This window comes from Hesperophylax consimilis, chromosome 9 (genome assembly GCF_061612785.1).
Source record: "Hesperophylax consimilis isolate HC1 chromosome 9, BYU_Hcon_1.0, whole genome shotgun sequence".
NCBI classification, from domain to species: Eukaryota; Metazoa; Arthropoda; class Insecta; order Trichoptera; family Limnephilidae; genus Hesperophylax; species Hesperophylax consimilis.
In genome coordinates this window covers 20,346,766-20,369,312 of record NC_142844.1, presented here as the reverse complement: position 1 = coordinate 20,369,312, position 22,547 = coordinate 20,346,766, and the positions used below count along the sequence as shown (strand labels likewise).

Genomic DNA, 22,547 nt, shown 5'->3' with positions numbered 1-22,547 from the left:
AGGAACTTGTGGGGATTTTGCGGGAAATTGGAAATTATTTTTTTCTTGAGGGTATTTTAGAACGTATACATTGTCAACCCTGGTCCACATTCACGATAGAACCGATGAAAATGTTGTATGGCAGGTTTTTAAATACCGGTAAATTGTTTATCAAGTGCGGTCATGGATGAATTTTTGCACTTTGGCTCAATACAATAACATAAGTGACGATATGCTAACATTTTACCTACTGCTCTTCAATGTTAAAAGCGAATAATCTTAAGAATAAAAAACGTCTCGACTCCCATACAAAATACCGAGCCGGTTGGAAAAAAGTAGGTTTTTTGAGACTGGTGATATGCAACATATACTAATATAAATGAAATAGCTAACAATACCAAGAAATGTTTGGGGTTTGTTTTGAGGATGGTGAAAGATTTTAAATTAACGAATTCCTTGAAATTATTATTTACCGGGTTGGTGAAAAGCAATCTAGAGTGTAATTCGACAATCTGGGCTTCATTTTATAAGATCCACCAATTAAAAATTGAGAGAGTCCAGCATAAGTTTCTAAGATTTATTAATTTCAAACTTCGAATACCAATCTAAGATCTTAATTACGCCTTTTTAATGGACTTACTAAACTTCATCGACTTATCATCAAGGCGCAAAATGACCCAATTTAGTTTGTCAGACAGACAGATTGGATGCCATGGATTTGACGAACCTTATTTCCTTGCGTGTATCTATGGCTCTATATCATAAATATACCACTCTCCTCTATATAGTGTTCCAAGGTCTGCTAATAATTATCGCCAAATCAGGGACTACACAGACTAGGTAAAGCATAGTTCAATCAATGTTTACCGCCACCAGTCAGCGTTCAAGCTAAAATTCAGGCTGAAATCGATTACATAGCAGAATGTTCCAGTGCTTGTGATATTGGCATATTAATGTTAACTTTGTGGATCACATAAAATATGTTTTCCAATACTACTCTTAAACCTTCTGTTCTATATTTGTAAATCTATTTGATCACTGTATTTTTCTATTTTTGTTTGTTGAATTTTTAATCTATTGTAATTTTAGTTTTATTATTTCTTCTTACGTTTAAAAATTATCTGTCATCTTAAAGTTGTAATACCTACTCGTAAAAGCCCTTTGGATAAATAAATAAATTATACACCACACCACCCATATCATGTTAGAAAAAGAAATATTGTAAGTTGAGCGTATTGGTGAAACTTAAAATTAATAAAAATAATAATGCGTAAAAACGTAATGATAAATAAAAATTGTTAATTATTATTTGTCATTAATTATTCATTTATTACATTAAAATATCATGACCAAAAACATAAAATAATCCCCCAATACATCGTTTTCAATTTACTGTTTATTTACAGACTTGGTGCATTCGATATAATATTATTATTGTGCAGACAGGGCGCAGTGCGCATTTTATACTCCTGCGTAATACTATTCTACTAATTTATACTCCAATGCTATACAGATTGCAGGTGTGTTGTTTTTACCGGTGGTTACATTATAATAATAAAAGTATACGTAGTTGAGTGTCAAATTTACACCACGCGCGCAAATGTATCTAAAATAATGCAAAAGATTAGATTAGACAATGTCTGATCGGAAATAATTTTTTGAAAGCGTCAAAGTTCTTAGTCGTGAATCAAACTCGAAAATACGGTAATATTATTTCTGATTGAAAATCGGAAAACCACGCAACTTACTAATAAAACATTAAATGCGTGCATAAATAAACCAATCACAATGCGTGAATAAGAAAACGTATCATTTGTTTTTCTTACAACGATTCTGTTGCATTGGACCCAACCTTAGAAAATAAAATAATTATTGAACTCTGAACGCGTGCACTTTCATGTCAGAAGTCTATACTCACGATCTTAATGTTGGTCAAACTGACAGTTTCAATTATCAATTGTGACTATCTTCACATTTCATTCCTCCATCTTTTTATCTTTCTGTCAACCGGGCTTTTTCAGGTATTTTTGATAGGTTATTTAATTATATGTTTCTTTCGTGTTAACTCTTTTATGTAATAATTCTCCGCGATCTCTTTAAATTATAATTGATAAGATTTTTTCTCCAGTTCTGCTCCAAAACATAACCTTCATTTTCATTACATAACTTTACAAAAGAAATAGGTTTGTGGCGTGAATTATGCATGAAAATTTGAAAACATGTTATTCTCTGCTTATTCTCGGTTTATATTTCAATGTTTTGATAGTTGTGACCCTGTCATCTTATGTTTTTTTATAAAGTTATTGTTCGAGCGATTCATCTCGGTTAATGATTATGTATGATAGGAGATTCGACCTGACTTCAGTCTGACTTCATCATTGGTGGTTGTAGTAATATGAAGTTTTAATATATTTTTATTATTTTTTTAGATTAAAAATGGCTTTTACAATCCGTGGAGCTCGGTTATTGGCGGGTCGTATGGGGGCTATGCGTGCCATGCAGAGCAGGGCCTACGCTGATGAGATGTCTTTCACCTTCGTCGCTGCCAACCAAGTAAGCAACACTGTTTTACTGAGTTAAATATACCTACAACTTACAATTTTCCTCAACAACAATGCATAACCTTCTCCCTATGGCTGAAATATATTATATGATTTGCTATATGCATACGATATGGCTGAATCGTTTTTGATAATTTATCACTTCAAAAAAAAACATTGCGTTAAAACTACTGCATTTTAGGATAGTTCTATGGCATAAATACAATTGTCAATGACTAGTCTTTAATCTTCCACTACATTTTTTTAACAAAAGTCGCGCCCAGCTTACAGCACCTATTTATTTTTATTTTTTTTCTACTTTACATTTGTACATATTACATGCAATAATTTATTATAAAAACAGGTACATGTATGTTGAAATTGCCATTATCATGCCCGGTTGATATTAATTCCTAAGTAGACATTGCCTGTTCTAAGGAATTATGCGAGTTTAGAAAAACAAAACAAAAAATTAATTGCTCAACTTAAATTGCTCATTTTATTGATTCTTCTAGTAACTTTGTAATGTCTTTACATTAATTGACCATTTAAATTTATTATATACCACCTTCCCCTAGTTCTTGTACAATTTTATAAGCCTGTAATTAATAATAATAATAACATTTAGATGATCCGTATAGCTCTGTTTTTGTGCAAAATCACAAATTGGTAATATTAAGAATTTGATTAATTCATTGATGAATGATTCTAGGTGTTCTACGATGCTGCTAATGTCAAGCAAGTAGATGTTCCATCTTTCAGCGGAGCTTTCGGTATCCTGCCCAAGCACGTGCCAACACTCGGTGAGCTGTTTAAAAGTGTTTCTTTCATACAAATGAAGTATTAATTTCCATAAATCTAAAGTCAAACTTAAGGCGCAGTGTACACCAGCACTGTACAAGCGGATTCCCCAAAGTATCGAACCATCCCATGGTTGGTCTGTCGCTATCTAATATTATGTACTGAATTCATGTTCATTCCTTTATTTATTTCAGTTGTTTGTAGCTGGTGGCGCAGCATTACAATGCTGTCAATATTAATTTTTAAAGCCATATTTTTAACAGTTTAAATTTTATTTTCAGCCGTGTTGAAGCCAGGTGTAGTCACCGTATATGAAAATGATGGCAAAGTCAACAAAATCTTTGTGTCTTCAGGAACAATCACAATTAACGACGATTCCTCTGTTCAGGTATAAAACTTATTTAAACCTAAAAATTAAATATTTTTGTTCCCATTAAATGGATACTTACCAGAAAACAGAGATTCGTGATATGACACATACTATCGCAAGTCTTTTGTCACTTGACGTGTATTTTGTGAAGTCAATGAAAATCACTACAAAAATTATTGTCTCGTTGAAAATTCTACATAAACGTTTCAAACTACATAAATAATTTAGTTTGTAGTTAAAAATTCTACCTTGCTTGCTCAACACGAAACACGATTTTCAGGAATCGGAAACGGAAACATTTCGATTCCAAATACCGGTCTTTTAGTAGGGCAATACTGTGAGTATATCTACCTGGAGGTCTGGCACGGTCGAAATCCGTCACCTATGTTCAGTTAGCGATATTTGCGAGCACGGTCAGAATATAATTCTACAAAATAACTGGCTTTTTAATGAATGGATGTACATAACTAACTAAGCTCCTAGTATTTTAAAAATCATGAACACGATCCACAATCGATTGATTACATTCCAGAAGAAGGATAAACAAAAGTTATTACTAATTAAATCTCTTTTTAGTGTCAATAAGTACATGCGGACTTCCAATATACATTAAAGTTATTATTTCAATTCTACAATGTCAACTTATTAGTATTTTTAACTTTTACGTAGCCGTCTGACGTTTAGGAATGTCGATTTATAGAAAATACCTTAAGTATTGCCAGCGTTTTTCCATTTATAATTTATTTCACTATCAATATCGGTCTGGCTATCGACAGCGCGACATTGTATTGACCCCCTGATAAGTTAGATGGGAAAAGTTAAAAATATTCAGAAAAACTAAAAAAAAGTCAAATAGAGACAGGCTTCATAGTACTGCAATGCAAAACTTGACTTTCCAGTTTGTTGTGTCTTATCGCGTCCTTGATAAAATAAGTATATGTATGTTGCGTATCTCCAAAACAACATCAATAGACATTGTGTCATTTCACATCTCTAAAACAACGTTCTTTCTGTGAAGTGTTCATGTTTAATGTAAGGTCCTTCTTCCACAGAGATATGCAAGTAATCTTGACGATTCAAGTATCTTGGCGACTACCGCCATACATAAGCGCGGAGTTTCATTCAAAGGCACACATTGCCGATACTCTGTAAACTCGTCGGCAACACCAGTCTTCTGCGACCAACACTACAATGGCAACACTAGTCTAGCAAAAATGAATACTTTTCATCACGTTTTCTACTATGTTGAAGTCATCAAATTTTATAATGATTTTCAAACCTATCTACGTAGCTGTCGCATAACTAAAACACTGTGAAAATATGCCACGTAATGGGGTAGGTTGCTTCGAAAAGCCAGCATTGTAAAGATTCACTTGAATTTAATATGCAACAATATTTTCTCATATTGAGAGATTCATGTCCGAGTAGTACTTTCACAGAACTTGAAAAGTAACTTCGGAATTTTATGAACTGTTCAAATTCTGTTAAATGTAAGTGTCTTTTTGAGAGAAGAAAGATTTTTTTACCTCAAAAATTCCCATCTTTTTAAAGTTGTATCTATAGTATGTATTATTAAAAATCTAACTTTGTTTAAAAAATACTTATATAGAATCAAAATAACCGAATTAATGAGATATTAATAATAAAAAATATATTATATTATTATCAATAATTAATATCATTATTAGGAGGATTCCCATAAACACCGCCGTACTGTGTACGTCCATACTCCTTTATGCTTTTTCTACTGACGTACTCGGTACGGCCGTACTTTCCTCAAGTTTAATAGCTAAAATAATTGTCAAAGTTTTAATATTTCGGGTCCCAAGTTGCACCAAATTTGAGGTGTATCTGTGTGACGTCACAAAAAGCCTACATTTTATTTTAACAAGCACTGTATTTTGTATGGCGGCGTCGAGAGTTTTTGTTTTGTAACCAATTTCTGTCGTTTTCAATCCGGATTTTAATTATTGAGAGCCTAAATTATGTTTCAATTCCGTGAACACTGAAACAACAAGATAAAATCTTTTAAATTCAAACAAAGCTTGAGTTTCATTGGTTCATCTCTATACAAAACCAGAATGAAATGTGGACTGAGTTCCATGACCCGTTATGTCAGAATCAACAGAGTGAGTCGTGCCAACCGAACAGGTCGTTTTAATGTGATGGTGTTTTATTAATTTTTAAATGACGAGTCTACCTTTAATAAAACTTCAGAGTCAGCGATTGCTCATCCATATGAATTTTTTTTTAAGCCATAATATTTTTTACTGGAGTTCCTTATTTTCATAATTTGTTAGTGTTGTAATGGGGTGGAAATGATTTAGCAGAACATCTCCATTGATTGAAAAAATGGGTTATTATGTTGAAATTATGTAATTTGCAGGTATTGGCCGAGGAGGCGCACCCCGTGGAAGGCCTGGACCGCTCGGCCGCCCAGGAAGCACTCTCCAAAGCCCAGCAAGAACTCAACTCTGCTTCTACCGACATTGTACGTATTATGTATTATAATTAACTATAAGGACAAAGGTTGATTGTAAATCCTCTGTGTTTAGGCACAGAAATGAACACTGTTTTACCCGTGGCTGACCAAGATTGGAAAGTCAATCCCACGGCGCGACTGTGTGTGCAGAATGTATAGGTCAAACGGTACTCGATTTGGGTTTAAAATGTGGCTTTATTCCATTGACATCTTCAGTTGAAATATTGAAGAAGAAATATCTTTCTTCATCCAGATACATACGGGTGCAACAAAACAGTCAGTGCAGTTTTGAAGTGCCGGTACATCCCGTGTGGTGAGGGTAGAAATCTAGGAGGGGCTCACTGTGTTGGGAGGGTCGTGCGGTTTTCAGTCATTACCATGATTTGGTCCGGACAACACCGGGGCTTCGTCGTCCGCACATTTCTTGAAAATGGCCGTTCTTTCGTCGCCACCCAGCAGCCCTTCCGGCTGCACTTCAATCTTACGCGTAGTCATTTTTCGGTAACCCATAGACATCTGGTTTCAACAGGACGGTGCTATGACCCATACTGCTCAAGTTTCAATGATGAAACTGCATCTGTATGTTCCCTGCGTGCCTCGTCTCTCTGCTCACGCGCTCACCTGATTTGGGCATTTGCGACTTCTTCCTGTGGGACTACAAGAAGGAAACTGTTTTTAAACATCAGCCGCACACCATATAAGAACTCGAGGATCGAATTCAGGAGGAAATCGCCGCTATACCTGTCGAGATGTGTCAAAACACCATTTCTGTAATTTGTGCCATTTTTTAATAGCCCTTCAAAATTGCACTGTCTGTTTTAATGCACCCTGTACATAGAAAAAAACAAAGTGCCCAATTCTCAGTTTCTGGCACGAGATCTCTCGCCATTTAGTCGAAGTACTTATATCTGTCTCGCTTTAGTTTTGTTTATTTAATTTTATATTTTGTCCTTACGGGATGGTTCCGTAAATTATTCCTAACAAGAAGACAACCTCTGTAGGAACATGAAGTCATCGTTCTAGTATCTTCTGTTTTTTCATTTTCATACAAGTCGTTTGAGAATGAAGATGACGATCATCGATGAATTCTCGCTGGGACTAGTATAGATTACATTTTTATGTTATTGTAATTAAAAAAATGAAGGTTTCAGAACAAGCTGTGTAAGTTGATAAATTTAAAAAAATTCCAAAATCGAGCTGCGCATGGTCTGATTGTTGAATGGTGTACAGATTAATGCAGTGAAACCTCTCTCATATGGTTTTCTTTTTCGTGAGATTGAAATACAAAACTTCTTACAGTGGAGGGGTAACCTTATGTGCAAGTTTTACATAAAAAGTGTTAAAAATATATTTTAGTCTACTTAAATGTATAAAAACTTTGTAAACTATCTCATTCAGTATTAAGTGTCAGCTACACTACTCGCTTCGACGAAGTCCTCGACGAAGTTAGCCGAAGTTCGAAGTGCGTGCCCACACACTCGTGTAACTTCACGAGTAACGCTTCGAGTCCTTTGACTCGGGCGCATTTACCGACAACAATCGGAAGTCGGGCGAAGCGAAGCGAAGTTGCCCGAAGCGAAGTGAAGTTCGTGCCCACACTATCGTATTCGGTCAACTTCGATCAACTTCTTGAGTAGTGTAGCTGGGCTTTTACAAAAAATGTATGATTTGATACTGTATCTTGTAAGTTGACCTGTTGTTTTGAAGAATTCTTCAAAGAGCCTTTGAAGTATTTTGTTTACTGTTACAGCAGAATAAATGTATAAATAATTTGCTTAACAAGTATTTATTGTTTGTTTCAGGCCAAGGCTGAGGCGCAGATTGCCATTGAAGTAGCCGAGGAAATTGTTAAGGCAGCGTCGTAAGCAACTTGCGACTCCTCCAACAATTTATCAACAACTCATGTAAATCCATAGCCGTACAACTATAAATTATAAATAATTATTGTTTATTAACCAACAGCATCTTTTTCTTGGCACCCACATCCTTTATATTATTGACAGTGGTGGTTCGTGATATGTATGTACTTCAGAACTAGGAAACCGTTTCACAAACAATCAGCACAATTAGGGCTCTTGTTGACGACAACAGGCGACAGTATGTTTTTTCCAGCAGACCGGTGCCCGTTGCTCAGTGTTGTATAAGTTAGGTACGAAGTTTGTTCATGCACCGGACATCCACCCGTTGGTAGTAGTATCTGCACCGGCTGCTCACCCGTCGTCCCTCGGCGGAACGTCACCCAGCCTGGTGCAGTGAACATCGTCAGGCTATATGAATGTGTTAATGACGCCGGACGGACAGAAGTTTTCGCCCCCTAATATTTTATTTTGTAGCGCAATTTAAATATAAATATGGACCGGAATATTGATGTGGAGCAATTAGTCACTTTAGTGGAAAATAGATCAGTACTATGGACATGAAGAGCAGCTTAATTAACGGCGTGGAAGGAAATCTGCTCGATTTTACATGACAAATTTGAGACATTACCTGAAAAAGAAAAAAATGAGTTTGAACTTTATTTCTAGTAGACATTAGGAACGTGTATTGTCAATCACTTCTTGTTTCAAACTGATGAGATCGTAGACATCAGGAATGTCTCCATTATATAAACTAATCGTGAACAACTGTTTTTCGCACCTGCCCGTTAGCCGGTTAAAAAACGCCTGTCAACAAGATCCCATATTTGTTTATTAAGTTTAAAAATAATCTTAAAAAATATCAGTAAGTGCCTACTCTATTGACGACTTTAAATAATACGTCCATTAAACATTTGTGGCATTGAATAAAGTAATTTAAAAAAAGAAAATAACAGTGCCTACTTGAAATCAGTGCAACAAATAATTGTTGAAATGCAGAATCAAGTAAATAAAACGCATAATCATTTACTTGACAACAATAAAGAAAATATTGAGATACACGTGAAGGTGGAAATATCTGCTGTTCGAAACCCACAGACGCAGAGGATGTCACCCAAATGCGTGCGTTCGATTCCGTTGCGAGTCCAACAAAGCATTCGCCGTGCACTCAAATAACAAATTTTGGCCGTTAGATACCAACTACATACTTTGTTATAATAATATACCATAGGTTTTTTTAGCTTCTTTGTATGATCTGTAAATCTGCGCTGGGCCGGGCTTCCCATTGGTGGATTTTTTTACTATGAAGTTGTGGCGGTATGTTCATTCGTATGGGCGGATTTTAAAAAGAGAAAATCGGGTAAAGCCAGGTAATATAATTCAATGAAATAATGATTAATTTGATTGATTTATTGACAAATAAAATTACAAAAACACTTTGGTACAACTTGCATTAGGTTATAGGTTACAATCACATTCAGACTCTATAGAGTGATACATACTGTCTCGTATCGCGTGTCGTAGTCAATACGAACACGTCGTGCGGAATGAAATCTGGGTTAGATCTCATCCATCAGCATTCAAGGGTTGAAATTCTATTCTGTATCCAAAGTGAAATCAAAGGTTCAAACAAACCCCACAGTATGAATACACAAGAATAGAGCAACTTAAACGATTACATATACAAAAAAGGAATTTAGAAAATTATACAATAAATATTAAATGGAAACGCACGTGTAATAAGCAAGCATCTTACAATATCTACGACAAAACACGCATTGAAAAACATTTATTTGTGTATATTTGACATACAGATTATATTTTATGACATACAATATTAATATCTTAGCTAATGTTGCTATGAAGAGATTAATATATGAATAAAGTGATCTGGGATTACTTATAACCTCATTTCAAACTTCTTAGTTACTAGACGAGCTAGTATAACCTCATTTCAAACTTCTTAGTTATTTATTAGGCAAGCTAATATAACCTCATTTCAAGCTTCCGAGTTATCAGACAAGCTAGTTATCAAGAGCAATTCATTCAGACTTCTTATTATGTGATCTACTGAGGACCACCCCTTGCCCACTCGCTACTCCGGCTACACGCTTTCAAGGGATTGAGGATTACTTTAAATCTATACAAATATCGCGTGCATCGCACACTTAACCTAGAAGAATATTTCAAACTATATCATATTATAATGGTAAGCAATTTTAAATGACTCAATGTCTTTTATTACTCTAAAAGTCAAATGCTTCATTTGTAGTATATAGTAAGTTGATGTTGTAATTGTTAGTCTGGGAAAACTGAAATATTGTAATGAGCATTACTGGTACAGAAAATTTATCTTTCAAATATTCCCGTGTAAAATTTATTAGCAAAGATTACAGTATGTAATATCAATATTGGATAAATATTTCAGTATACTATTTACTAGAAAGTTTATTGGGTTAAGATAAGTTTCTACATATATTATTCCTAATTTTATGTAATCAATGCCATAAAAAATATTTAACACAATGAACATAAATGTCAAAAAATTGACAAAGCTAATTTCTGGTTGAAAATACATATCAACTTGCCGGTGACATGTCACGCGGCTAAGCAGTTTGGTGTGTCATTATGTTAAAAAAAGTTGTAGAAAAGTGACACAATTCTCTAACACTGGATGAAAATATCACATATTTAATGTTGAGCTTAATTTATACAGAAAATGAGAGAAAATTAGTCATCTAAGAAAACATTAAATTAAGCAGAGTTATTTTATCATACAAGAATGGCTAACCGTGTAATATTTAAATCAGAATGCAGCTAACCGTGTAATATTTAAATTCCCTATCTCAGAAAATAAATATCATGCAATTCTTTCCTAAAATTTTTACACAAATTGTTTCAAATGATTTGGCCAAATTATTTCAAATGATGTATCGAGAGTAATTCATTATTAAACTGTGAGCATTCGCCATATTGGAAATATAGCAAAACATCTAAAGTCACGCGAACATACAAAGAACCCACAAATTACACCTGAGGTAAAATTGCAAGTAATAAATAGCTATTTTGGCCGTGTCATTTTCATACAATTACCCTTTACTTTTTCCCCGTCAAAATACATAATAAGCACCTGATAAAAAATATTTTACAATGGCATATTTCATAAAAACTTTAAATATAAAAGGGTAAGAAATAAAATTACAATTAATTATAAAGAATATCGTCTCAAAATATACAACAAAGTATGGCACAACTGTCAATAGGATTGTGTTGCGCTTTAAGGGTGTTTAATGAATGCCACTTAGAAAATATAAAGCTAACTAACAATAAAATAATAGTTGATTAACAAAATATTGCTTTTGAAAAGCCAATACATACACAACCATCTCGAATATCATAACATCTCGCAGGGATAAGTTGGTAAAGATCAAAACACACACTACTTCAAAGTTTCAAAGGAGATTGACATGAAATTTTAATTTAAACTACGTTACGATAATTAATTAGAACGGTTAATACTTCTTAATTCCACTAGAGTGAAAACATCCATATAATGATGATTACATTAATAGATTAGCAATATTAATTTTAAACAGACTAGATAAGTAGGTATTTGAAAATTTAATCGTATATGTATGTATATTAATATACCAGAGCAAAACAGATTGATCAAAACCATATTTGGGAAGTTATGCGAGAAAGGCCATGACACTATCTGCAAATTATCAAATAATATCTAAACATAACGTGGCATCATCGACTGAATGTCAAACATTCGCGTCAACGGGTAAATTGTAAAGAGCGCAGGTCTTGTTGAATAGCGACGAGAGGCGGCTACGGGTCCTTACAGATTACACTGCCACAGTATCGTAGGTTGTGAGTCCCCCGCTGCTTTGGAATTGTTGGTGGGGGTTTGCTGCTTCGTTTCTGCAACACAACGCACACACCGCATCATCGCACCACACTCGCATATCCTCAGCAGCAATCAGTACAAAGCCAAGATGAGGAAGGGTACAAGGGTTCTATTTATCTATTCTATGCATGAAAAGGGACACAAACCAAACCTACAACGAGTATATTTGTATGTAGATTTATCCCTTGATGATATTTTATTATATTTGAGTAAAGGGCATACAAAATCATGCTTTTCTCACTTACTAATACATATTTGACATGACGAAAAATGTGTGTATATTTTATATTATATTATTGTATAGATTAGGTTGAGCAAAGTTTTACTCGGTTAATAAATAGACATATTAGTGGACAAATAAATGTTAAAAAACAAAAAATATAAAATAAACAATTAAATGAACAAAAATGGTAGGGAAATACTAAGCAACAATTAATTTACTTCATGCAACACTCAGACTTACGGTTTCCTGATTAACGGATTGTCATGGAACCAAAGATAATATAAAATGACACAAGAGTTAAATTCCAAAAGACATATTTCATTTTAATTCCGTAACATTGTTAGAAACTTTAAATGATGACATTGAAACGCACCTTTTTTAAACAGTTTCTAAAAATGTTATGAAAATTTAACTAAAAATTATTTTTCACCATTGCATCTCAATTATGATTAGAGATTTTCAGTTAAAACAAATGGCTTGAAGCCGCTTGCTGTTAAAAATACAAATTAATTAAGAGAATCAAATTCTATTAACTTAATGGGACTTGCCAGGAAAATTTAAAGACAAAATGTGATTAAAACCTTTTTTACCATGTAGGTTTGAAAGGATCGGGTGCAAACTGTTAAAAATACAAATAGAGAATCAAACTCTATTAACTTAGTGGTACTTTCCAGGAAAAGTTAAAGACAGGATGTGAAAAAAATAATACCTTTTTTTACCGTGTAGGCTTGAAAAGGATCATATTTTCTGTGCAAAAAGAATTAGTTAATACGGAGTGCATTTTGATATTATAATTATGAGTTATCACTGTATCCTGATGGATGAATGCCTCCTGAGCTTTTTCCGCCCAACTTATCCATGGATCATATACCACACCGTGCTGCCCAGGTCGGATGGTGGGAGATAGTGAGAGAGAGATGCAGCAAAATCAAGACAAGTGGGATATGTGTTAGGAAAGGTTGTCAACATTGACTGACCTTTCGATGAGTTTTCGCATTTCCTCGGTGGTCATGCCATCCTTGGTATTGTGCGCTCTTACTGGAAAATAATTACAACATCACAAAATAGTCAACAATACAATACTATCAGACAAATAGAGAACACAAACGTAGCTCACACCAGTTTATCAACACCAAAAGATTATTGTAAAGATTAACCCGTTGTTAGCTCTGTTGTAATCTCTTTCTCAGAAACTAAGCATGTAACAGAACAAGAGGTTACAAAGGAAGCTCTCAGCTGCAGAACCATACATTAATCAACACATGAATAATTAAAGAATGTCTAACATAATCTAAAATTTATAACGATAGAAGAAAAAATTAATAACCAATCAATGGACAAATTGGTTTTGTCAGATTCATGCTTATCTTTAACTAGCTGAAGTCCCCGGCGTTGTCGGACTTTATGCAGACTTTTTCGGAATCAAATATAGACATCACCGTCAACCTTCCTCAACACTGTAGATTTGTATAAAAATCAAATCCACGCCGCCCGCCCCCCACAGACACTAGAGAGAGAGATTTACATAAATAGAGAGATAGATGAAGCAGTCAATGTTTTGAAGATCTAAAAACAGTATCATTAAAAGATTTGATAAGAATTGTGTTAGAAGTCAATCCCAATTAAAAATGAAGGTTAAAAAAAACTCAATGGATAAAACAGCAATATTATCAGAATTTTTGCTGTTACTTTTCTTTGATCTCCTAAACATTGACCATTAATGCGTTTCATTAAGGCGAAGCTTAATGCCAAATCACTATTTTAATTAATCTTTATAACGAATTGGTGAACATTATGAATACCAAAAAATATGCTTTAGATAAATTGAAGGTTTTCCTATCGTTTCGCTTGAGTAGAATTACAAATAAAAAAATAAATTACTCAATAAAAAATATAAATGCAAACTCACGACAAACAGCTCAAACAGCGCCCTTGAGGTGATTTTTCACAAAAACGGCGCTCTACAAATTATCCAATTATTATTATTATTATTACTAAAAAATTTTTTTTCAATAGAAATGTATGAACGCATAAAGGAAACAACTTTTAAAAAATACAGTATTATAGCTAAGATTATCTGTGACTGTTTCACTTGATTAACTTTTTGCTTTCTTATAAAATTATTTACAAAATAAATAAAAACCAGTTTTTTGCTTGAAATCGAATGTTTCTAGACTCCGTTTGTCAAGCGATTTTAATGCCTATTACCTACGATATATGGTATATCAAGATATACACATTTTTGGCTTGTAGCTTCCTCTTAAAGATAAGCACGAATCTAGAAAAACCAATCTGCTCTAGAACCAGGATATTATTTTATTCTCTCACGGATGTAAATTAAAATAATTTTTTTATTATTTTCAAAATTCACAATCATAATAATCGCAATCACCAAATTTTGCTTCACAATCGACCAGTTGGCAATCCTTTTTTTAAAGTGTAAAAGTTATGCCATTTTACAGACCCTGGTATTTTGGACATATTAATGTAATCCAAAGTAAAATAAACACGCCAATTTCGATTTATTTATATATAACTTTCAAAGACGTTCATAATGTAAGTTTGGATAATATTATGTGTGTTAAAGTGTGCTATCAATATTAACCGGTCAGCAACGTAAGCAGATATACACGATAAAATAACGATAGCAGTCAAGTACAATAAGCGTGTTTACACGTCAACGCGTGTGTTTCCACAAAAATCGTCATAACTCCGTTATTCTTCTAGTGACATCCCTAAAACAAAAAATAGAATATTCGTATTGAATGAAGCTTCACATCTCTATTCAAAGTTATCCATAGAAACCCGTAAAAAGACCTACTCAGTGGAAGCAAATTTTACCCGCCAAATCGTAAAACGACGCCAAGAAAGCCGTTTGACGTGCCGACCCGCCTCGCAAGTTTAATTATTTTTTTAAAAATATATTTTGTATGAAATGGTCAAAAAGTGAAGTGACAGAATTGTTTATTGTACATTTGTACGATGAAATAAGTGTTTTTTTTTTTACATTATCCGTGATTTTAGTATCGTTTTTACATAAAACATTACAGGTGAGTCATTTTTACAATTTTTTCATGTTTCCATTCTAAATTTAAATATTTACAAATGTTAATATTTATTTATGATACAACAATTTGAAAGCCTATTTTGTAACCTTTCTAAAACAGTTTTTACTATTCGGCTCCGTTCAGTAATGTTTCATTTATAGAGCTTTGATTGTGAGGCGGTAATAACACAACGTTTTCGTGAAATTGACATTTCGGTAAAGACATCTTAGCTTCAAGTTCGCGAAAAGTCGGAGGGGTTAACCCAACTAAATTTGTTGATAAACCAGTGAGAGCGTTGAAGTAGCAAATTTGTAACTTTACCAAAGCAGACAATATTACATTGCAACAAACATACAAATGATTGAAGGTGTAAAAAAATAATAATATTGATCAATGCAAAAAATATCACATGACTCGAAATAATTAAAAATAGAATGTTGCAAACAATCATTTACTGACTATCGAGAATTTCACTGTAAAAATCATTAATTTAATGAGATTGAAATAGATATTTTGAAAAGTAGCATTCATTATCTAATTACGCATTTAATACAATTAAATCTGAAAATACAAAAAGTGCTTTTGATTAACTACAGATTTAATAATAAAATATGACATCAGGTGTAAATTAGATTAATTTAATGGCTTCAATTTACAAATCTTTTCATTTTTTTTTGTAATGTTTTTAATTATTGCTAAGATGCACCTGTGTTATCAGACATGCAATGTTTAGTTACAAAACGTAAATACCTACAAAAATGAATTTTTCGATAATATTTCCCAATAGAAAGAATAAAATAATTTTCTTAACAAAACCAAAATATAAAGCACATAAACGGTTATATTATAGATTATATTATTATGTGTTGTGTATAAAATAGCATTAAGATAGTATTGTTACACGAAAAACATGATTAGTCACAATAAATATAGTCAGTTAGTTCGGATTACCAATAATGAACGGTCAGTCATTTATCGATTTTGTCAAATTATTAGATTTTCATTTGCAGTTTTTAGCAACGAAAGATGGTTTATGATTCACATACTAAATAAAAAACATTAAATTTTAGAATAAAAGGAAGGTTACATGAAAGTTCTTGGATTTACTCATGATTTTCAGTGTACCTACAGTTTAACCCCTACAGTGTAGCTGACTACATTTGCAGTCCAGTGAAATTATGACTACCTTGACGTGGACTGCAGTTTCTAAAATAAATTTTGAATGTATTTCGATACTTGCAATGAAAATTGCATGAAAATTCCGAACTAAAAAAATGATATGCAGAAGTGTGTCTATTATTTCGATTATAATTTCCAATATTGTATTTGGATTTAAAAATTTCAATTTCGACCATCTCATAGGGGTTAACTGTAAATTCTATTGAACTAGGTACTCGAGAGTAAATTACTGTGGTGCTGACAGTGCAGATTTGTTAAAAATTATAAATAAAAAGCTAGAGAAAATGCAGTCGATAATATATTTTTTTAAATGTCACCGTTTAGATTTCCTTCCTATTTTCACACTCCACATATTCTGTGAAAATAGAATTAGTTTAAGGCTGCACCGGGTTTAAGTCTTGGCCGACAGAAGTGTGAATGGACATCATTCCAAATCAGCGATAAACTTATCTATAGACCCTTACTTTACGTTTGATGCCCTGTCACATTTGACATTGTCATCAAATTGGCCAGCAAAGTCATTTTTGACATTTTCCACTTCAAATATTGTAACAAACTGCCAGTAGTTCTCATTTTGTTATGCGTAACGGCTGATCAAACAAACCAATATTAAATTTGATCAAATGCTAACGGGCGAGAATCAAGTTAGAGTGATTGAAGGACAAAAAATTCAAAATGGCATTAACGGTCGATTTGATGATAATGTCAAGTTGACTAGGCTTGTCGTTGGTGTCATTCCATTAGTGAAGTTAATATGCATTCAAGCGCAATTAAGGTGGTAAATGAAAGCTGAAATAGAGATGATTATAGAAACCACAATGGGGCCGCTCTGGTGTTGTTTGTTTGCTGGTCTTCAGTGTCTCCGGAAGTTACCTGAGAGCGCCCTGGGCTGGTCGCACTCGGCCTCGGAGATCTCGTTGGAGTCTTTGGAGTCGTTGAAGGAGGAACCGTTGGGATCACCGCCGGGGCCGGGGTGCTGGTTGCGCGGGGGCGGTGGTGGGGGTTCGGGGGAGGCGCTCAGGTTGCGGCCGGAACCAGCTGGAACACATTAATATTTCACATGTCATTTGCTTGTAACTATAGTGAGAATCTAATGAACCATGTACAATAAGACCGGTCAGTGGCTGAGTTGACAAGTGTGACGGATACCCACCCAGGAGTGGTGGGTTAAGTATGCAAAGGTGTCTGGAAACTCATAGAAAATTGGTGAATCTACGTCACATAGAGAACCCAAAAAACAATGCTTTTTATCAATTTTATAAGCATTTCGTTTTTGGCAACTAAAAGTTTATGAAAACTTTTGGAGCCGGGTCTAAGCATCTACATATTTTAAAATACATTAAACAGCTGATATTAACCCCCTAGCAACAAATTTATTTTTATCTACAAAATTCAAACTTCGGGCTCGATTTACTCGAAAACGAAAGCTAAAATCAATAAAGGTTATAGCACAAAATGGACTCCAAATGTGATGTAGATTTACAAGTTTCCGGACAGCGTGTATTACATTTAAAACTATAAAGGGTTCAGTAATTAATATTTAATGTAAGAAATGGATATTTGTCAATTACCAAAGCTGGGCCTGGATCCGTAGTGTTCATAGGGGGTTCCATACTGTCCGGTGTACTGGTCATCTTCAGGGGCGCAAGACGCGGGGTCATCGTATTCGGGGCCACCGGCACGGCCGTATGCGGGACGAGAGTAACGGTTGCGCTGGAAACAATCAACAAACGTTATTGTAATACAAGTCTTGATGACCTGACTAAAGGCTGAAATCTATTCTTAACCCTTTCTACACGGCTGTATTGGCATGCTGCTGACAGATCAACTGTAATCTCTCCTTCTTTCCAATTTGTAACAGAAAGAGTGGTTACAACTCTCAGTGGCAGGACCATATGTTCATTTTAACCCTTAGTGTGCCAATTAAAATGCGGCCCGCCATGCGCCGGCTGTTCGTAATAACCTATGTACTTGTTTTTTGCAAAATTATGTTTTGTAAATTGTACCGTCTTACTAGATAATGTGTTGATGTATCGTATACATGTATATTTGAGACTTTCCTGTAAATAAATACAGACTCTTCAAAACTAAAAATATGACTCTTGAAACGGAACTTGCAGTGCACTTTTTCACAGAAAAAAAATCAATGTCTGCAAGCGACGAATCGACAAGATAGAATAATAGTATAGTACATTATTTCCTTGCCAAGCGAATAAAATGTATTTTAGTAAGCTAGGAGAATTTTTTAAGGTTCAAAATACCAAAAAATCGAGGCAAGAGCGGTGATATATTAGTAGATTCTAGGTGGATTTCTTGGCACACTAGAGGTTAAAGGTGTACATATTACATTTTTGATATGCAAATGTTAAACATGATAAAGTTTTGCATCGTGAATGTTGACTGCAAGTTCGAGTGTGGAAAAGGTTAAGATTGCTATAAAACGACCACAAAGACAAGTTAGAACTACAGAAAACAGTTTATTCAATGAATATTATGATTTTAAGTCAATACATATGATAAGTGCAAATTGACAGTTTGATTTGTGATTTGTTGGACCGTTGAACTTATCATAGTTATGGCAAATGTAAAAGGACAAAACTGAAAGAAACAACATTGAAACACTTCTGCACTTATCATAAGTTGACGTTATACCACAATTTAACGCGTTGACAAAACAACAAGCTAAATAAAGCTCTCAATCCTTTCTGAGCAGAATAGTAAGTAACGATTAACAATTATTGGTCATCTGTGGGTGTTGTTATACTGCCGGATGAAATGAATCATTCTGCACAGAAAGAATTAGGAAAGAACGTAATACATAAATATAAATAGTTGAGACGACTCGACTGATATCTGGTACTTATGGAATAGAGAAAGCAGAAAACCTCACATATTGATCTTCTTCGGCACAGTTAGCGGGATCGTCATATTCAGGAGCAGGGGTATAAATGGAGCTATTACCGCCTTGAGAATTCTTACGAGCATAACGATTGTTCTGTCGTGGCTGTAAAACGAAAAATTAATCAATCCGTAAATAAACCGATACGACTCTTTGCACAAATAAAATCATCTACGAAAATCAAACAAAAAAATGAATATTTAACAATGCACGTTGCTACAAAAGAAGCAGTGATTATATGTTTGTTACACTTAACATGTTAACAGCCAAGTACTGTTTATACTGGAACAAGACTGATCACTTGAGACATTGTTCAAATCCATCGAATGGGTAAATATTTAACAATGCACGTTGCTACAAAAGAAGCAGTGATTATATGTTTGTTACACTTAACATGTTAACAGCCAAGTACTGTTTATACTGGGACAAGATTGATCACTTGAGACATTGTTCAAATCCATCGAATGGGTAAATATTTCTACATTTGACATTTGAATGTTTTATTTCAGACAGATAATTAATTTGACGCATCGAGTTAGCATTAAAATTGGTACACTACACAATATTTATAAAAATAACTGTCTTTTATGGAATCTATTGTATTTCTTATCTTATTTTTTCGGACTTGAGATATTTTCCAAAATGACACTTGGTGGAGCATTCACGTCAACGGCCAGTATAAACAGTAATGTTAAATTACTCTGTGACAGGTCATGTTTCTGAGAAAATCAACAATGATGATCAGGTCTGTATGCTGTCAAATATGTGCCTTGTTAAAAGTTAAAATAATAACCATGCTTTGTGATCCAGAGCGAGAATGGATGTTATGGGAATTGTGGTGGGGGGGCCCCATGGTGCCTGCGTGGGGCATGCCGTTGCCGTGCGGGAAGGTCTGGAAGTTAAGGCCGGCCTTGGCGGGGTCCATCTCCTCTCGGAAGCCCAGCAGGTGGAATGTGGCGTAGGGGCAGATTTCATCTTCCATTCCAGCTGTTGTATTCATTTCAGTTAGTATTGACAACTTATAACATTTCAAATGTGATACAGAATCATCAATAAAAATAGTCAGCTTTCAAAATAATAATTTGCAAATAGTCGACTTTCACCACTTTTGGGCAAAATAAACATGTAACAGCAAAAAAGGGAATAAGTAAGAGTGTGTAAAATATAAAATTAAAGGGAGATACGAAAAAAGGTTTCAATTGAAGGACAATCAATTTTAAATTCTAGTAGGATGAAAAATATATAGGCATAATAAATTGAAATACACTTACTTGTAGAAAGAGTAAATTCCATTGCTCATTGTGATTTTATAGAACAATTAAATAATTATTGAAATGTTAACAACTATTACGAAATGCGGGTTCAGAAAATTTCAATATATTGTAATTGTTTGTTCAACTTGACCGTTGAACACAAACTTGAAGTTTTCTAGGTACCCATCATGAAAGGAATAAAGTTGATGAAGACGTTACCTGATCTTCCATTAGGAGGTCCCTTCCTCATGTTATTATTCCTGCCGGAGTTGCGAAGGTCCTCATATTGGTGTCTCCGGGGATCCCAGGTGGAGTGGGGAGATCTCATAGAGTTACCTAATGCCACAATAATTAGAGCAAACCAATACTTTACAGCAAGCGATACAACATCTATGAGCCAGGTGCAAAATTACTCTCAAATACGTTTAAAGAAAATGAGATTCAATGTGAAAAACTAAAATGAGAAATTATTTTATGAGGATTACAGGTCTTTATTATTATTACCAGCCGTCAGATTCAATTAAAACTGTGGGCATACTAAATCAAAAGCATGGGAAAGCATTTTGCAACTGTCAAAAGCTATTACAGCTATATACAGGGTTTTCCAATAAGAGGTGTTATTTTGATATTTTTCCCGTAAAAGATCAATGGTTTCGTTGCTTGTGTGGCACGTAGCGCCGTCTTGTTGAAAGTAAACGTTGTCCAGATCAATACCATCCAATTCCGGCCATAAAAAATCATTAATCATCTCTCGATAGCGCAATCCATTCACCGTAACTGTTACTCCAGCCTCATTTTCGAAAAAGTAAGGTCCAATGACTCCGCCGGACCATAAACCGCACCAAACAGTCACACGTTGAGGATAGAAAGGCTTTTCAACAATAACTCTTGGGTTTTCCGAGCCCCAGATGCGACAATTTTGCTTGTTGACGAAGCCACCGAGGTGGAAATGGGCCTCATCACTCAAGATGATTTGCATTTGATTCACTCAAGTGAATTTTAATAATTTCAATGCGTTGAAGCGTGTATCGTTCCATGTTTATTAATGGCGTAGTTTCTACTTGTCAAATGTCAAAAAATGACAGCTTCAAAAGTAACATCTACCGAAATAGCGGGCTATTCAAAATAACACCTCTTATTGGAAACCCTTCATAATGTCATGATTAAATATTCAGAAAATGGGTTAAAAATGCTAAATACTCCAAATGTAAATATATTTTTTTAGGTTTCATACTTTGCCTTTTAGAATTTTCACAAATATCTTCTAGACATATACTTCCTTTTTTTACATATATAAGTAACTAGATACCTATACTACCGAGACATAAAAAATACATAATATATTTATATTTATATAAACATAATAAAATAAAATAAATATTTGAGCCTCTGCACAATGTTTTCTACATTCATTTTAGTAGTTAAGGAAATTAGTAAACTACGCTAAAATAGATAAAAGAGATGGAATATAATAATAAGAATAATAAAAAGACTTTAAAATTCTGAAAAGATAAGGAAGTACCTACATATAAAAAGGTTATGGTTTATTTTGGTAACTAAAACATGAGAAATATACCAAATGCACTATCTTTTCAGAAATAAAAATCTCACATGCATGTTACCTTCAGGTGATGTGTGGTCCCATCAACATTTCAGGCGTGTTATTTGGCTATTTCGTACTTTATTCAGATAAATAATAATAATTCTGTAGGAACATAATTTAATACTGGACTTTCAAAAATGATAAGAAAGTTAAGCATCAGCTGACTATTTTCATTAGTATGACAAAAAAAGTTTGTTATTTTGGATTAATAACAAACATAAGAATATTGACACATTTCACAGTAATGCTATTCAATATAATATAATGATTCCTTGTATTATGTTTATGAATCATTGAAATAAACTAATGAATCAGTTACAGCGACAAAAGATTTGTTCCTAACATTCCAGTGGTTATGAAATAACATTACGTTTGTAAAATGTCATGGTTTTAATTCCTCGC

At 33.9% G+C, this 22,547-nt stretch overlaps 2 protein-coding genes across 36 annotated transcripts in view; one reads left to right on the top strand and one right to left on the bottom strand.

Annotated features, from left to right (window-relative positions):
• Positions 1-1,875: 1,875 nt before the first annotated feature.
• On the top strand, positions 1,876-8,131 carry ATPsyndelta (ATP synthase, delta subunit). Its single transcript, XM_089635346.1, has 6 exons — positions 1,876-2,000; positions 2,409-2,532; positions 3,232-3,322; positions 3,602-3,708; positions 6,077-6,181; positions 7,975-8,131. The coding sequence occupies exons 2-6, from the start codon at positions 2,416-2,418 to the stop codon at positions 8,035-8,037; spliced, it is 483 nt and encodes a 160-aa protein (XP_089491472.1). The 5' UTR covers positions 1,876-2,000; positions 2,409-2,415; the 3' UTR covers positions 8,038-8,131.
• Positions 8,132-9,432: 1,301 nt separating this feature from the next.
• Dscam1 (Down syndrome cell adhesion molecule 1) overlaps positions 9,433-22,547 on the bottom strand; it is a 175,663-nt gene continuing 162,548 nt past the window's right edge. For 30 of the 35 annotated variants that reach the window (XM_089635741.1, XM_089635734.1, XM_089635742.1 and 27 more), the window contains 7 exons: positions 20,762-20,878; positions 20,083-20,276; positions 19,281-19,394; positions 17,962-18,103; positions 17,264-17,428; positions 13,142-13,202; positions 9,433-11,955 (listed from right to left, as the gene is read on the bottom strand). In XM_089635741.1, the coding sequence (XP_089491867.1) occupies positions 11,880-11,955; positions 13,142-13,202; positions 17,264-17,428; positions 17,962-18,103; positions 19,281-19,394; positions 20,083-20,276; positions 20,762-20,878 (869 nt within the window). In that variant the 3' untranslated portion in view covers positions 9,433-11,879. Of the gene's footprint in view, positions 11,956-13,141; positions 13,203-17,204; positions 17,429-17,961; positions 18,104-19,280; positions 19,395-20,082; positions 20,277-20,761; positions 20,879-22,547 lie in introns of all 35 variants that reach the window. The other 5 variants (XM_089635750.1, XM_089635749.1, XR_016302632.1 and 2 more) reach the window with 4 other exon arrangements.